The sequence below is a fragment of the Ammodytes marinus genome, assembly GCF_949987685.1.
Source record: "Ammodytes marinus genome assembly, chromosome: 13".
Lineage (NCBI taxonomy): Eukaryota > Metazoa > Chordata > Actinopteri > Uranoscopiformes > Ammodytidae > Ammodytes > Ammodytes marinus.
This window is the reverse complement of record NC_137217.1, coordinates 785,052-803,599: the sequence shown is the minus strand read 5'-3', so window position 1 is coordinate 803,599 and position 18,548 is coordinate 785,052. Positions and strand designations below refer to the sequence as shown.

The 18,548-nt window shown below is 39.9% G+C and overlaps 1 protein-coding gene across 1 annotated transcript in view; it reads right to left on the bottom strand.

Annotated features, from left to right (window-relative positions):
* The window catches only part of enpp2 (ectonucleotide pyrophosphatase/phosphodiesterase 2), a gene marked incomplete at its 5' end in the record, with an annotated part of 223,128 nt that overhangs the window by 178,634 nt on the left and 25,946 nt on the right, over positions 1–18,548 (bottom strand). The window contains 2 exons of the mRNA XM_080038824.1: positions 2,557–2,682; positions 9,301–9,456. Of these exons, the coding sequence (XP_079894950.1) occupies positions 2,557–2,682; positions 9,301–9,456 (282 nt within the window). The remainder of the gene's footprint in view (positions 1–2,556; positions 2,683–9,300; positions 9,457–18,548) is intronic.

Here is an 18,548-nt window from a genome sequence, read left to right as displayed (position 1 = left end):
TCTTCTGCTTCCTCGCACACCGCTTCCGACGCTTCCTTTCCGGGGGAGGGGAAGCAGTCTGTGTAGTCTCAGGCCGGCGGAGAATTCTGAGCTCCCTTAGTGCCTCTTCAGTAATGTCCACAACTTTGTGGATCTTGCTCTTGCAGATGTCTAGCAAAGCCTGTCGACTGTATTTGTAGTACTCCAATATAAACTTACGAGACAAACACGGAAAACTTTCGGACAAACACTTATTAAACGAACAAAACACCGCATTGTTGGGACAGAGAGAGGTCGCTGCATCTAAATGCGCCGCCATGGCAACAACTAAAGGAGAGGCATGCACTGGAGGAGCAGGAACAAGTGCTGCAGAAGAAAAGGGAAATGTTGGAGCTGAACACACAACTGGCAGCTGCTGAGGCAAAAATTGCTGTATTAAAATCTCCCAGTCAACATGGTCGTTCACATACCTAATCAGATGGAATGGTATCACACTTTGATAAAGGAACAAGGTTAAAGGAACCCTCAGTCACACTCAATCCTGAAGAGAAAGCATATCAACCGCCCATATAACAACAATATATAGAACAACCAAACTATATGTTTCAGCAACCACCACCCAGGCAAGTACAAGTAGGACAATCTATGTACCTGGCACAACCGCCACCCATTTAACAACCCCCTTTTTGGCAACAACAGTCTATACTGCTACCACAACCACCACCATTATAACCTGTGGACGTGATCTAGCCTGATCTACATACACTGCATGCTCCCATTCTCTCCCTTTCCTTATGCGCTCAAGCGCTCACTTCATCTCCCTCTCCTGCGTGCTAAAAGCGCTCACTATCTCTTTCTCTCACTCTCACACACACTCTCACACACGTTATATCCCACTCCCGTGGTGTTAACGAATACATGAGTGTTGACTGTAATTGTAAAGTTAAAGATCGCGTGGAATTCAAGTCTCCTGCATTTTGGTTTTACGGCCTCCACACACATCCTACCTCTACTGCGCATCTACTGCGTCTGACTTTTTTTCACCGACCGTGTAATCAACCTAGAGCGGCCACACATCCAACCTCAAACCTTACTGTTCGAGACTCAATATTAGACTCAATATAAATCATATGCATCGTGAATGACATGAAATAACTTTATTTTTTATGGGAATTATCTATGAAAACTCTATGTAGAAAGATAGGGCTTTTAGAAGCAGCGCTGCAGCAGCAGCAGTTGAGACGTTGTTTGTGTGGCCGAAAAAAGCGCGAGAGAGGCAGCAGTAACGGAAGGCGATGCGCTCCAGAGGTAGACGCAGGATGTGTGTGGAGGCCGTTATGATTTCTGCCTTGTGTTTGATTTGAGACGAGTTAATAGAGCCTTTGTAGTCCACCATTTTGGTTACCCTTTTGCTGGCCACCACACACACACACACACACACACACACACACACACACACACACACACACACACACACACACACACACACACACACACACACACACACACACACACACACACACACACACACACACACACACACACACACACACACACACACACACACACACACACACACACACACACACACACACACACACACACACACACACACACACACACACACAGAGAAATTTGTGTACAGATATACAACATTTTCTTAAGTTTTGTTAGGTAGATTTTCTCTGCTTGCATATTTGAACACCTTGTGTTCATTATTTTTCAAATAAACTTGCCTTCTGTGATTCATTTATGTGAATATTGTGTGGTTAATTAACCCTCTAACACGTCAATAACTCATTAACCTTCAGTATTGTGGTCATATTATCAGAGTTATAAGCTCAATAATAATTTATTTATTATTATATTTTATAGAGTGATAATTTGACTAGGTTTTATTAATATTGATTTATTTAACTGATCACTAGACTAATCAACATTAATTTTAAACCATTGATAAAACGAGACAAACTTGATATTTTTGCACTCCTAAGTGGAGCGCTGGTGCCCCGACTTTTATCTTTAATAATTTCTAATAGCAAAATTAATCTGAATGACCTGTAACCACTACACTTCTTAAGGCTACAATGTATAAGTTTCAGTTTTAGTCAGACTTCTTCTCGACTGTCCCCTTCTCACTCTCTTTATTTCAACTATGTGCTTACAACTTTCAAATAAAGGTTAAAACACCAACAAAGAAAAAAAGGAAACCTGGTTATGTGATTAACTATATTTGACACATAAATCTGGATTCTCTAGGATAAATTAAAGAGTCAAGTTGAGTTTGGGTCTCGATTACAGAAACTTTGTTTCTCATTTGTCAAGATGTTTGTGAAACTATTGTATTTCTTTCTGGGTGTAAGTGTTTAACATGTACAAAGTGAGCTAAGAAGCTAATATGCATTCACTTTCTAGCCACCAAGCTGAAGTTGGCAATGTACGTTCTGGTCGATTCTGTTTATAAGCTTAGAAGGTGCCAGATGAGAAACATATCCTAAAAAAAACTCTTATAAGGACAGTAAGACTTGTAATGAGGTTTAAACCCAAATTTGGCCATAGACATTTAAAGTTGCAAACCTTTACACAGTGTTTTATAGTTGGTACAGCAGTCTCCTCTTGCCAGGCAGTCATCAGAGCAGTGGCAGGCATGTTGTTCATTTCGAGTCTCCCCACAACGATCTTTACTGCACTCAAACCCCCGCTCTGTTGTACAGGAACACAGGAGGGACTTTAGTTCAAATAGTAAACCACATTCACACAAGAACCAGCAGAGAATAAAACTGTAAACTCCAAAACCTTGACATATAAACAAATATCCTGATATATTAGTGCTGAAACCATTGAAATATAAAAGCTGATAAATACTGTTTATAGGGGAGAACGGGGTAATGTGAGCCACTTTTTACATTTGCTTCCCTCTAAGGGAGCTAAAATTATTTATCAGTCAAATTTACATATTTCCCATTAATTAAAAAATATAATTGTTTAAAAAAAAGTTGTATTGTGTCTCAGCTTACCCCAGCTGTGGGTTAAACTGAGACAGACCAGAGAAATCAATAAACTGATCCACTTACTTTTTTACAATCCTGACAGCTAGCTTGAAAACCAAATATTCCAAAACTAATGTCGGACAAGAAACAGAATCATGGGGTTTGGTTAATTAAGAAAAACATTTTCTAAACACAAAATACATCATATAATTCATATTCAATAATTAACATTTAAATGACAGATATAACCAGTTTAGACCAGTTAAAACAGTCTTGGGGTCAGAACACAGGACCCTTAGAGCCAGCTAGTGTCTGGGGGTCAGAGCAAAGAACAATCAGAACCAGCTAGAACAGCCTGGGACTCAGAACACAGGAGAATACCAGCTGTCATTTTCCATCTTTTGAGTCTTTGATTAATATTTTTTTGCATTTTTTTTATTGGGATCATTCATTGAATAAAGACATATTACTTAGAGTCTATTGGTGTTAAAGGTCACTCTCCTGTCCCCCACATACATACGTGCCAAACCATGCCCTTGCTGACACCCCTTCAACCATCAACCCCCACCTCCAGCCCATATTGTCTTTTGTCTTATTCAAACTAGTCTCCTTGCTACCTCAAATATAATGGATTCATTAAAAGAGGGCACAGACACTGTCTCACTTTACCCCACAGCATTTGTCTCACTTTACCCCACTGCCACAATTTGAGAAAAAACTACCTCTCTCAGCAAATCAGGCTAATCTTCAGTTATCATCATCACATGGTTTCATATGTTGGTAGTTCATCAACATGTATGAAAGAAGTTGTTCTACCTGAATCAATTTGCTTTGGCACAACAATCAATTAAGTTGACAGCAAGAAAATTTACTTTGACATGCAAAAAATTATTTTTTGTGAAAAGAACATGCTTGCAACATCACCATGAGGCCCTCTCTTTCATGGCCAAGGGGAAATGAGAGGGGCTTGAAAACATATACAGTCCCCTCCATAAGTATTGGAACAGTTAGGCCAATTCCTTTATTTTTGCTGTAGACTGGAAACATTTGGGTTTGACACCAAAATATGAATATGAGACAATAGCTCAACATTTCAGCTTTCATTTCCAGGTATTCACATCTGGATCTGATACACAACTGAGAAGATATAATTTTTTGAAAAGGAACAGCACATTTTTAGGCAAGCAAAAGTATTGGAACAGATAGACTTTAAATAAATTAAAGTGAATAAACCGTAATATTTTGTCGCAAATACTTTGCTTGCAATAACTGCATCAAGCCTGTGACCCATTGACATCACAAAACGTTTGCATTCTTCTTTTGTGATGCTTTTCCAGGCTTTCACCGCAGCCTCATTCAGTTGCTGTTTGTTTTGGGGGGTTACTCCCTTCGGTCTCCTCTTTAGCTGGTAAAATGCATGCTCTATAGCGTTTAACCTCTTAAGCTCCAGCCTATTTTGTAGGTTTCTGCTCGAAAATGACATACCCAAAATGAATAGAGTATATCTCTGCATCTACCAGGTCTATTTGAATAATTGTGGTGTCATTATGAAGGGAACACTTGTGAAATGTGTTCAGATGTGTAAGTATCAGTATGTATGTCACTGGCTCAGAGTCAATTAAGTTTGCACACAAGCATAAATGACTGATTTCATTTCCGCCTAAAAAAAAATCACACTTTATCAATGAATATCTCTTTGAAATGATGCTGATGGGGCTAAAAGCATCTAAGCATAGCACAAGGTGTTACCATTATCCCTGCAAAGTTTGATCCTCATAAAGTGAAGCAGAGCAGAATTACAGAGGTTTTAGTACAGACTAGTCAGGCGGACTCTCCAAAATGGTCATTTGGCACATTTTGGCACACTTTGGCACTAGCTGTGCCATTTGAAGTTTTTGATGTACTGAACTATATTTTTAACTTTTATGTCATTATCTGTGATCATCACATACATTTTCAAGAGTTTTTGACTTTTTTTTTTTTTTCATAACCAACCTAAACTATATACAATTTTCAAAGAACCATAAAAAGCAACTGAAGTTTGAATCAAAATGAAACATATTTATTTATCAACAATAATAAACAAACTGTAAAAAAACAAATCACACTAAAACTATTTACACTGACTGTGAAGTCCAAATAAAAACAATATATCAACAATAAGTCCAAACTAAAAACAGCCCCTCCTGAGTCTCATTTTCCTCTCTACTTGTTGTCGTGCCAGAGCTGGAAACAGTTCTTTTTTGCAGTGAGACAGTGGTACCTGACATTTCCTACAATACATGGATGTCTTCACCCTCGGGATCCCAGTATTGAGGCACCACTTGCAATGCTTGCAAATTTGCGAGTCATAGTAGATGGGCATGCGTGGGGGTAATGGAAACGGTGGAGTAGCTGCTGAGCCTTCAGCAAACACCAACTTCCTAGCTGCATCTGAGAAGGCAATGGCTCTGTCTGGGAAGATGAAGCTGCTCATCATCACTGCAACACCAATTGTGGAAGGAAACAAATATTATTTAGTGGCCTTATTTTGAAAGTGTAATACATTCACAATATATTCACAAAAGCTATCACAATAGATGTGTGATAATAACAATCTTGGAAGTAAAACACACACACAATACATGCATTCACAAAAGCAATAGACATGTGATAATAATAATCTTGGAAGTAAACATAACAAAAAACACACACACACACACACACACACACACACACACACACCTAGCATAATACCTTTTTGTGCCGAGGTCTCTGTCGTCTGAGCTGGAGTCCCGTGCAGAAAGTTCGTCCAGCTTCAGCATTGTCAGCAGTTATCATTTCGATCAACTTATCCATACTGCACTTGGTTCGGCGATGTTCTGCCATTTTTGATAATAAATGACCAAAAAACAACGACAAACTATCTCAAAACTCCTCAGAACTCCTCAGTAAACTCTCACACCGTGCGCTCTGCGCACTCTGCGTAAAGATGGCTGCTGCTGCATGTAGTCTAAGAAGGTTACGCAGACGAATAACTCAGCCAGTGATTGGTCGTTTTGGATGATTGACACCTTGTTTTAACCGTAAGAGCCAATAGATTTTAGGGGAGGTATCGAAATGTGTGCCAGACACATGATTGGCTAGCAGTAAGAAAGCAAAATGGTACCCCCGGGACACCTTCTCTGATGCATGCTGAGCCAACGAGACTCCGTGAAAGTAAAAAAAAAGTCAGATTCACTTGGAAATGGTTGGAAACGAAAGGGGACATGTTGGATTTACTATAACAGGAGTTTTTTGCTCTAAAGTACAACTGTTCATCAAAATATCTCAAAGGTAAGAGTGAATTTATGTTGGTCGCTGTAAGTAAGTGATTGTTTACCTTTGTATTCTTTGGCCGCTAATTCACTGAGTTTTTATCGTAGGGACATGACAGTGGTACTGTTGAACTCGTCATGGCCTTAGCTTTCATTTGAGATATTTGTGTGTATACAATGAAGTATCGCAGCGGTAGCAATGGAAATGTGGAGAGAGGGTTGACTTTCTGACGCTATTCGGATTTTGATATTTGATCATTAATATGCTTGGTGTTTGAGTTGTGTTTGGTGTGTGTAAACATGACTTATATGTGCTTGTAGCTGGGTTTCTCATGTTTAATTTGATGTGCAGTATGACTATTTCTACATTGTTATGGAAGTGTTGTATGCCTTTTGCTGCGAGACTGATCACAAAGTCCCCTAATTAGGGGACCCTAGAGTTTAAGAGGTTAAGTCTGGAGATTGACTTGACCAGTCTAAAACCTTCCATTTCTTGGCAAAGTCAATCTCCAGACTTAAACGCTATAGAGTATGCATTTTACCTGCTAAAGACGAGACTTAAGAGAGTAACCCCCTAACACAAACAGCAACTGAAAGAGGCTGCGGTGAAAGCCTGGAAAAGCATTGCAAAAGAAGAATGCAAAAGTTTGGTGATGTTAAAATGTCACAGGCTTGATGCAGTTATTGCAAGCAAAGGATTTTCCACAAAATAGTAAGTTTTATTCACTTTAATTTATTTAAAGTCTATCTGTTCCAATACTTTTGCTTGCCTAAAAATGTGGTGTTCCTTTACAAATAATGTTATCTTCTCAGTTGTGTATCAGATCCAGATGTGAATACCTGGAAATGAAAGCTGAAATGTTGAGCTATTGTCTCATATTCATCTTTTGGTGTCAAACCCAAATGTTTCCAGTCTACAGCAAAAATAAAGGACTTGGCCTCACTGTTCCGATACTTATGGAGGGGACTGTATCTCACATGACCAAAAATGTGTTCCATTGCCTAGATACAGGGGGTGATTCACATTACCCGATGGCTCACATTCCCCCGTTCTTCCCTATACAGTGGCTTGCGAAAGTATTCATACCCCTTGAGATTTTCCACATTTTGTCACGTTACAACCACAAATGTACATTTATTTTATTGTGATTTTATGTGATAGACCAACACAAAGTGGTGCATATTTGTGAAGTGGAATGAAAATTATACATTGTTTTCAATTTGTTTTATGAATAAAAAACTGAAAACTGTGGCGTGCATAAGTATTCAGCCCCCCTGAGTCAATACTTTGTAGAACCACCTATCCCTGCAATTACAGCAACAATACTTTTGGTGTATGTCTCTACCAGCTTTGAATATCTACAGACTGAAATTATTGTCCATTTGTCTTTGCAAAATAGCACAAGCGTCAGAATTAGCGTCAGATTGGATGGAGAGCGTCTGTGAACAGCAATTTTCAAGTATTTCCACATATTCTGAATTGGATTTAAGTCTGGACTTTGACTGGGCCATTCGCACACATGACTATGCTTTGATCTAAACCATTCCATTGTAGATCTGACTGTATGTGTAGGGTAGTTGTCCTGCTGTAAGGTGAACCTCTGCCCCGGCCTGAAGTCTGTTGCAGACTCTTAACAGGTTTTTTTTCCCTGTATTTGGTTACATTCATCTTCCCATCAACTCTGACCAGCTTCCCTGTCCCTGCTGAATAAAAGCATCACCACAGCATGATGCTGGAACCACCATGTTTCACGGTGGGGATGGTGTGTTCAGGGTGGTGTGCAGTGTTAGTTTCCAACACAGGAAGCGTTTTAAATTCAGGCAAAAACTTCAAGTTTGGTCGCATCTGACCAGAGCACCTTCCTCCAACCCATGCCACAATTGCCATGTGGGGGACACAGCATAGTGAGATGAGACCAAACTTGAAGTTTTTGGTCTGAATGCAAATGGCGGAAACTAACAGTGCACATCACCCTGAACACACCATCCCCACCGTGAAACATGGTGGTGGTGGCAGCATCATGCTGTGGGGACGCTTTTCTTCAGCAGGGACAGGGAAACTGGTCAGAATCGATGGGAAGATGGATGGAGCCAAATAAAGGGCAAAAAAAACTGTTAGAGTCTGCAAAAGACTTGAGACTGGGGCGGAGATTCAACTTCCAGATGGAAAATTAAACTAAACATGTTATAATTTACTGAACATATAAAGTACCTAGGGTAAAAACATGTTTGCAAACCTAAAGAGTTAAGGAGGCCTGGCCCTACCCATCTCCCAGCAATATTACTGGGCAGCCAATGCCTGTGCCCTTACCTAATGGCAGGACGCATATCCTGATGAGTTTAAAGATACGACCGATCATGGGTACCCATAAAACAGAAAAAGCGAGACTTCTCATCCAGCGCTACTCCATGCAGAGCGAAAACCTCTTGTATCATTTAAAGATATTAGTTTTGTAGTTAATGTAGTCATTGTGGATTTCTTTATTGAATTGCCTCCATGCTCGCCCCTATTTCCCACAACTATACATTTCCCCCTTCACAAATGGATACTATTTTCTCAATCTGGAAAAGTAGAGGTCTTGTCACTATTAAGTTGTATAATGAAAATGTATTCTCTTCATTTACTCAGCTGAGAAATAGATCCACATTGCAACCATCCCATTTTTTAAAGATTTGGAACAAAGAGATAGGGCTGAGAGCCCCCTGTTTTGACATCTGGCTCATAATGTTCTAATATGAGATTTCAGAGAAAGCGGAAAGTTTAAAAATATATGGCAGCCTTTCCTTGACAGTACTGAAGGGACCTACATGACACCTCATTGACTTTATATTTTCTGTTTAACATTTGCCTTTAGTTTAAACAATGTAATTGGAAGTCCTTAGAAATTTGTAGAGAAAATATTAGTTGTTTATTTTATCTTGTCTTTGTGTTCCTTTTTTCAGTCTTTTTTGTGTGTCTTTGTTCTCTAAATGAATAAATAAAGTATTTAAAAAATGATAATGTCAGAAGATAAGTTGGGAATGTGACCAAGTACCTGTCCTGAGGCACAGCTGATCGAAGTCCGAGCAGCAGCCATTGTAGGTCTTACACAGGTTGTCGCAGCGACAGTTTGGTGGCTCCAACTCAACCAGCTCAAAACACCTGTTCCTGCATGAGCCAGCGGTTGGCACGTATTGAGACACAGAGCGAGCTGAGGACCAAATAAACAGATATTCAATGAGTTTTTAGAAAAATACATTTCAATGTTATTTGTATTTCCTGCTGTTGCATGAATCACATCTTAAAACAGTTTAGAATTGCAGAATTAGTTCTGTAAACTGCTCCACTTAACCATCCGCTCCCAACCTTTGTATATCCAGCTTTGTATTTCACAACACATTCACCGCTAGCACGTAGCAAGTAGTGCCTGCATCAAACATGAGTTTAGCAACAAAAAAAGTTCTACTTATACACACAGGCTAGTCTACCTATGAGTGAGTCTGATAATGCTTCATGTTAACCTCATTTCTGTCAGGATTGTACCAAAATGGCAGGCCAGAACCCAATAGCACGACAACAAACAGTTCAGGTATTGCAACAAAGTTTAATGAAGAATCAAACCAGGTGGTAGCGAGGCAACAAGTCCAAGAGGGGCAGGCAAAGGGATAATCCAAAATCCAAAAAGGATGGGTCAAAACACGAATAGGCAGGCAGGTAAACAGGCAGGAATTCAGAATAGGCTGGAGAGCAATGTAACACAAAGACAATCTGGCAGGGAACTGAGGGAATGAACCGGTATATATACTGTGGGGCTAATAGCTGATGGGGAGCAGGTGAGTGTGGTTAGGCCAGGTGGAAGTAATCAGCAGGGAGTGCAGAGCAGGGGGGAGTGGCCGGGTCTGAAATGACAAGAGAGTTAATATGGGAACAGACAAGTGACAAAAAACTAAATTGTGGCTGAAGTAGTGACAATTTCTCTCAAGTTGGTATTTACCTGAGGACCATGTAACTCGCAAAACATCGCAAATAAAAAAGGAGATGTGATCCCAGGTGTTTCTAGTATTGGGCTTTTTTGTATGTGGCACCTGGCAAACTAAAAAACACACTTGGTTTTGTTAGACATATAATATTTTTTGGGAGACATACAGTATAATGGGTCAAAGGTGTGTGTTTAGATAAGCTGTCAAAAATGTCCCCTCTAAAAATCTTACCCCACACCTATATTTTGTGTTACCCAGAGATAATAAAGCTTAATAGACATCACGTCATACTGTGAGCCCTGATCTTGTTGTGCCCACATTTGACACTGTTGATGAACTCAACACCTTTAACATGCAAGTTCCAAAACATAAACAATGGGTGAAATAAAGTCAGGAAAGGAATCTTTAAAGCTGTATATTGTCCAAAGTGCATGATTGGCTGCACTGTTATACTTACGCACTGCACACGTCTTAAAAGGAAATTAAAAGTACACTTAGATTCCCTACAGCACAATAACATCCTTGTCCACTTAGGACCCGAAGGTCAGTGGCCTGGTTTGGATCCAGAGTGAGAACCCCCTGACATAGCTGAAGACATCCAGGGGCCTCATTTATAAAGCTTGCTGCGCACAAAAACCTTGCGTAGACAGGCAGAAATGGCGGTAAAATGTGCGGTGGCAAAACGTTGGTATTTATAAAGAAATTATTTGCGGAGAAGTGTGCGTATTCCCACGGCAACTTTCGACCATGCGTAGAGCTCACGCAAGATTTTCCCGACTCGGGGAATCAGCGACACTCAATGGCAACACCATGAAATAAAGCTCAGTCATCAGAAAAACACACATATTAGGCTACCGTGAAATGCTTGGCACCCAATATATTTAATCAATTATATGTATGAGCGTATATAAGCCATTGTAGTATATTGCATGCAGTTATGATGTTGGTTGATTTACTTATCAAGTAGGTCTTTACATGTGTTGGTTATATATTCTAATTGAATCTTATAGCGCTACTCTATAATAATATACGTCGGGAGGTGTGTTCGTGAGTGGCCAGCGGGAGAGCAAATCTATATTTTAGGCGGTCTGTCAAAGAAGTTTTTTACAAAGTTAAAGCCAACAAATTTATTTAAAACTGTGTATTTCGTTAGAAAAAATCATGTTATGAATTTAGCAAATCATTACATGCATCTCTTTCCTATAGCAATTCACCCTGGAAGTTTTAACTACAAGATGACGTTGTTGGAAATGTGTGGATCTCACGTGAGGGAAACAATGCTCTGGAATAAACTACAATGCATTATTTCACTTCTCACAACACATTTTATATAGGCCTACATACAGTAGGCTAGTACAGGTATGCTAATACGTGATATTTCATACAGTACACAGTTGGGCGAAACTGCTTTACAAAGACTACTGACTGTGCCAAGCATGATATATGATAAGTGCGCGCGCGTGTGTTTGTGTGCCAGTCGGTGCCAGTAACTGCAGCACATGCACGTCACAGGCTTTTTTCCTTCCCAGTCGCTTTCTTTGCGGCCGGTTGCCTCCCTTTTCTCCTAAATGCCTGCTTATTAAGAGCGTCACCATATCCAGGAGCTGTCAAGCATTGACCAAGTATGGTAGATTGTGGGATGAAACTGGGAGGTGAAGTGGGAGGACACGGGGAGGAGATCGTCCGCGGACAATTCACCGCAGGTGGGTATTTATAAAGGGAAGATTGCGTGCAACTGTGCACAGTTTTATAAATCTGATTCTTTTTTTGAGCAGCACATTTTTGGCTTTGTGCGGACGCAATGTTTTAGGATGGTTTCTACACACACCGTTATAAATGAGGCCCCTGGATATCTGAGTGAGAGACAGAGTGAAACTATTGCTAGTATCTTACAACATGCTCTCTGTTCACTGACTGGTGAAAAAAAAAACTTGCTCACAGAGAAAACCAGAGTATGCCAATGTGTGTGTTTAAGTACGGGTTTGTGTGTACTTTGAGGAACTAAATTGTTACACTTGAACTTTTTATGATGCCCAGCTAGCTTGCAAAGCAAGATCAATGTGGAGCATGGTACAGCATCAATACCCTACTATTGACTGCATGTCAAATGTAAGAGCAGAAAAGTTGCTCTTTAAGAGGATGAAATTTAAAATGTCCAAATCTGTGTGCCACAATTTCTAGAATAAAGACTATATTCATAAGGCTCAGTTGACTCAATTTTGTTTACATTCTATGGAAATTATACTTCGTCTGAATATGTGGCTCTCCAGTTAAATTCAGCTTCTAGAGCTATTATCATTAATATCAACAGGTCACCTAAATATTTTGCAAGCGTTTTTGATGACCTTGCTGAGCTGCTGTCTGTAATCTGTATTGAGTTTGATTGTTTATTAATTGTTGGATACTTTAATATACTGTACATGTTGACAAACCCGAGGACAGAAGTGCTAAAGAATTGTGCAGTGTCCTTGAAAATGTTGGACTTTATCCACATGTGAACCAGCTTACACATAACAAAGGTCACACCCTGGACTTAATCATTTCCAAGGGCCTGGGGCCGGTTTCCCAAAGCCTTCGTAGAGCCTTCTTAACGCTATGTCATTCGTAACCCCTACGTAGAGTTCCTACTTAACATTTCGCCTGTTTCCCGAAACGTTCTTTGCTACGAATCTCTTTCGTACGTCCTACGTTGGTAAGGTTGGTCTGGAGCGCCCCCAGAGCCTTCTTAGCTCTACCGTAGGGATGTTTCAGCTCTCATTTGTGTCATTTAACTAATAAATCTGACTGTATTTCATATCAAACGGACACAGCGATGACTGTATTAAATAACAAACTGTTAAAAACGATAACTGTATATAGCGTACATTTCACATTTAAAGTAAGCTATATATTTTAGCAGAATACCATTCACTCTGATTCACAAAGTGTTCACACTATAAGTAGCCTACATAGTCATCTAACTGACTTGACAATCAGCATTAACTGATTGGATGCGATGTCCGTCAATATGAAAATAGGCTACTTTATACGTGATACACTACAGCCTTCAGTCGGATCGTTTTTATCAGTTTGATATTTAATACAGTCATCGCTGTGTCCCTTTGATATGAAATACAGTCAGATTTATAAGTTTAATGACAAGTGAAGTCCCTGCGATCGCTGTGGCATCGCCAGAGATAGGCTTGGCTACTACAGACCACAGACCCCCACATTTCCTTTAAAATGTATTTATAAATATAAATCTGTATTTTACTTTTTTACCATGTATATTGATGCATTTTAGTGACTTGCTTGTGTCTTGTTGTATGTACTACAGCTGCTGCTGGATTTTTTAATTTCCCTGAAGGAACACTCCCAAGGGATCAATAAAGTGTCTATCTATCTATCTATCTATCTACCGTAAGCACCATGCGTAAAACGGACACGAGTGACATCCCTGTTGCGCATGGAACTGCCACAAGTCATTCATGAAGAAAATAATTGCTGGAAACAATCTTAATCTCCTCGGCTGTTTCTATATTTTTCTATAGCCTAGGGCCCTAGGCTACCTTTTTTAAATCAGTAGCCCTATAGGCTATGGTAATACGTTCGACCAAGGTTAACACTAGAACCATCGCACTGTGTTCCACACACTGCGGAGCTGTCAGCTGAGCCGGCTCAGCTGACAGCTCCGCAGTGTGCGTCGGATTCTCCGCCTCAAAACATGTAAACGTGTGAAAAAATTAATGAATAATCAATTAAAGCTTACCTTAAAATAAGTGTGCCATGTTACTGTTTATTGTATTTAGGATTTTAGCTCATTTGGACGCTGTTTGGGCCGTCTGTTTTTATTGATATAGGCCATTGGCGATATTCTACTTTCAGTTTCCTTACTGACCCACCACGAAACGTGATTATTGTTCTTAAAGATAGGCTACTTAGATTATAAAGGAAGAGGTGTTAAATAAATGTTTCGGCTTAGAAGGATTTCTAGTAATCTTTTATTCGCAAAGACTTGTCATGCAGCTTCGCATGAAATAAGCAGGAAATGGAAAATCGAACTCTGAGCAATCGATTTCAGCAGTGTACGTACGACGTATGGAGTGTTTCTCCTAAGAGACCGTTCGGGAACCACGACTACAGAGGTAAACAACTTTGGTAAGTCATAACGTAGGAGTCTTCGTAGCTCGATAAGAGATGACGTTATCGGGAAACCGGCCCCTGGACATTTAAAAAGTAGCGGTAACTGTGTGGGTCTCTCAGACCATTCCTGTTTATTTATTGAGAGTATGATATCTGTGCACACAAATAATCAAACAAAGGTAATCAAAAACAATTATTTTACTGAAAACACAAGTGAAACATTTATTCAATATGTGTCACCAAAAACATCAACAATGGCCCTGTTTGCTACTGTTGACAGGCTAACAAACCCTCCTGTCCCAGTTGTGCCTGGACATCTCTCCACTAGATAGAGCCTGCAATGAATTTGCCTCTGTCTTTACTGACAAAATTCCGAAAATAGTCAAGCTGTCACCGCATCAATACCAACTTCAATATATGTGTTATCCTAATCAACTCATCCTCCTGTCGCCTTAACATTCTGCCCACAGGCTTCTTTAAAACCTTTTTAACTGCTTTGATGTCTTCCAGTCAGGATTTCGGCAACACCACAGCACTGAGACCGCTGTGGTAAAGGTCCTCAATGACATCCACTTAAACACAGACAGTGGAAATTATTATTCGAATATTCGAATACTCGTTTGTTAAGTTAGTATTCGAGGCTCAATTCAGTAGGGGAGAGTGGGGTGAGATGTGCCACTTTTTACTGACTTTAAAGTGAGGCCTTGACAGTAAAGTCTCCAACTCAAATATGTACATATATTTCAGGGTGTTGTGCATCCCTGGCAATAAAAACTTTGGATCTGAAATTAACTGTTGAAGAAATATAGCTTTCGGAAAAAAAGTTGTCTTGTGGCACAACTTGTAAGTTGTGCCGTTGGAGAGAATACCATGGGGTAAATTGTGCCATTGATATACAGTCATATGAAAAAGTTTGGGAACCCCTCTCAGCCGGCATTATAATTGACTGCTTTCACAAAAAAAAATATAAAAGTGGTATGTCTTTAATTTACCAGGAACAGCTAAGTACTGGGATGTTTTCCAAACAAAGATTTTTTGAAAAGCAGTATTTGGTTGTATGAAATAAAATAAAATGTGAAAAACTGGCTGTGCAAAAATATAGGAACCCTTGTGGGTTTGTTGATTTTAATGCCTGTAACAGCATGTACAACTGATGACTTTAAACACAAAGTTGGTTGGATTATGTTGTTAAGCCTTGAACCTCATAGAAATGTCTGTTTAACCATGAGAAAATGTATTTTAGGTGCCTAAATGCAAGTTGCACTTCTCTTTGACTCTCTGCTGAAGTGAGACAGAATGCGATCATCAAAGCAGCTCCCAAAAGATCTGAAAAACAAAGATTGTTCATTGTCATGGTTTAGGGGAAGGCTACAAGAAGCTTTCCCAAAGGTTTCAATTGTCAATTTCGACTGTAGGGAACGTTGTCAGGAAATGGAAGGACACAGGCATAGTGGCAGTTAAACCCAGGCATGGCAGACCGAGAAAAAAACAGGAGCGGTATAGGTGGAGGATTGTGAGAATGGTTGCACATAACCCACAGATCACCTCCAAAGACCTGCAAGAACATCTGGCTGCAGATTGTGTATCTGTACATCGTTCAACAATTCAGCGCAATTTGCACCAAAACATCTGCTTTTTATAAAGACCAAATAACTTAATTTTTGTCTCATCAGTCCAAAGCATTTTCTTCCAATATGAAGCTGGCTTGTCTAAATGAGCTTTTGCATACTCCATGCAACTGTATCTGTGGCGTGGGCGCAGAAAGGGCTTCCTTCTCATCACCCGGCCATACAGATGTTTTGGTGCAAATTGCACTGAATTGTAGAACCATGTACAGATACACAATCTGCAGCCAGATGTTCTTGCAGGTCTTTGGAGGTGATCTTTGGGTTGTGTGCAACCATTCTCACAATCCGCCGCATATGCCGCTCTTGTACTTTTCTTGGTCTGCTAGACCTGGGTTTAACTGCAACTGTGCCTATGTCCTTCCATTCCCTGACAACGTTCCTTACAGTAGAAATTGACAATTGAAACCTTTGGGAAAGCTTCTTGTAGCCTTCCCCTAAACCATGACAATGAATAATCTTTGTTTTTAAGATCTTTTGGGAGCTGTTTTGATGATCGCATTCTGTCTCACTTCTGCAGAGAGTCAAAGAGAAGTGGAACTTGCATTTAGGCACCTAAAATACCTTTTATCATGATTAAACAGACATTTCTATGAGGTTCAAGGCTTAACAACATAATCCAACCAATTTTGTGTTTAAAGTCCTCAGTTTTACATGCTGTTACATGCAATAAAATCAGCAAGACCACAAGGGTTCCCATATTTTTGCACAGCCAGTTTTTCACATTTTATTTAATTTCATAAAACTAAATACTGCTTTTCAAAAAATCTTTGTTTGGAAAACATCCCAGTACTTAGCTGTTCCTGGTAAATGAAAGACATACCACTTTTATCTTTTTTGTGTGAAAGCAGAGTCAATTATAATGCCGGCTGAGAGGGGTTCCCAAACTTTTTCATATGACTGTATATCTCATAAACTGTAATGCAAGACAAATCCATTAGACAATCGCTTATTTAAGGTTTATTTAAAGTAAATAAAGTCAATATTTTAAAAAGATTGAAGGACAATTTTCTTAAACAAGGCCTAGCCGATCTAATGTTTTTACCTGCAAAGCTCACAATGACAAAGTCACCATCATCATCTTTATGGCCATCTGAACTCTCATCAGTGGTGTCGTTAAGTGGAATGGAGATGTCACTCTCTTCTGAGCTATTGTAGACAATCACTTCCTTATGGTGACCAGCGTATAAAGCCATGCAAATGGCAAAACTCTCAGAAGTTTACTTTGCACTAGCTGCTCCGCCCTTGTAGAACCAACTGCCACCTGGCATATGCGATTCCCCCTCTATTTCTGCCTTTAAATCAAGGCTCAAAACCCATGTACACCCTGGTTTTTCCTCCCCATTAACTATCCTACCTCTGCACTACTATCTTTGTTTATATTTTGATGTCTGGGCTTTATGTCTTTTATTTTGGTTATTGTTATTTTACCTTATTTTTTTACTTTGACCTAGTTGGCTGCTGGCCTTTCAAAGCGCAACCAGTGAGACACATGTTGTAGACTACGTGACAGCGAGGTCAACTAAAAGCGGTACCAAGCTCAGTAGGGATAGAGAGAGAGAGATGGAGGAAGAATAGCTTATGTGTTTACCTTAACTTTATAACACAACATTAGCGCGATCTTGGAAGGAAAAGCAAAGCTTGGCTAAATGCTAACGTTATCTTAGCTTAGCTGTTAGTGTACATTCGCTATGCAGCGCTGCTGTGATCCATCAACCGTGACTTGCTTGTGTAACCCAGCTATATTTTCAGTCAGCTAATGCTTTCTTGTAATATCACTGTTTTTGGTGTGTGTCTCTTTAAGTGTTACGACCACTTTATGTTGCAGCAGCTTTACGACCATTGCCGCCGCTCCCTAAACACAGGGTACGCAGAGCGCGTAGGGCACCAAGTACCTGGGGGGGCCCCATTTTTTTAAAAATATATTACAAAGGAAAAAGAGATGATCCGGGGGCCCCCCAAAATTGAGGTTTCTTAAACAATTTCATGATAATCATTACATTCCTGCCCACCCAATCAAAAGTGAAGAAAATGTATTTTAAATTTTTTCAGCCAATTAAAATGTCCATTACTAGCTTCTGATTAGGTGGGCACGGCGACAGCCCACCTCCAAATTCACCCATCACCAGTTTTTCCGTCCACGGAGAGCAGTCTCTCCTTTGCAAGGCAGTTAGTAGGATACTCGGCAACTTTTTTCACACGTTAAGCTGTTCTTTCTGGTAGTAAATGCTGTTTGCAAAAACTCATCACTACAGCTAATGTGCCAAAAAGCAGTCGCAGAGATATTGCAAGGGCAATTTTTTTTTTTTACAATTTAAGCTTAGGGCACCCAAAAGCTTAGCAGCGGCCCTGTTTACGACTGCTGTTTTACGGTGTGTGTTATCAAAAGTATTCTAAGGGTAATATTTACCGTACAAAGTACTCGGTTTGCTTTTGATAATAAGCCGGAAGTCGGTCGGCAAAGTTCATCCACAAGAAGACCGTAATAACGGAGTTGCTTTTCCAGTGGCTCGTGAGGAGACGTCGTCATCTTCTGAATATCCCCGAGGATTGCAGGCAAAACTATTCAACCACCA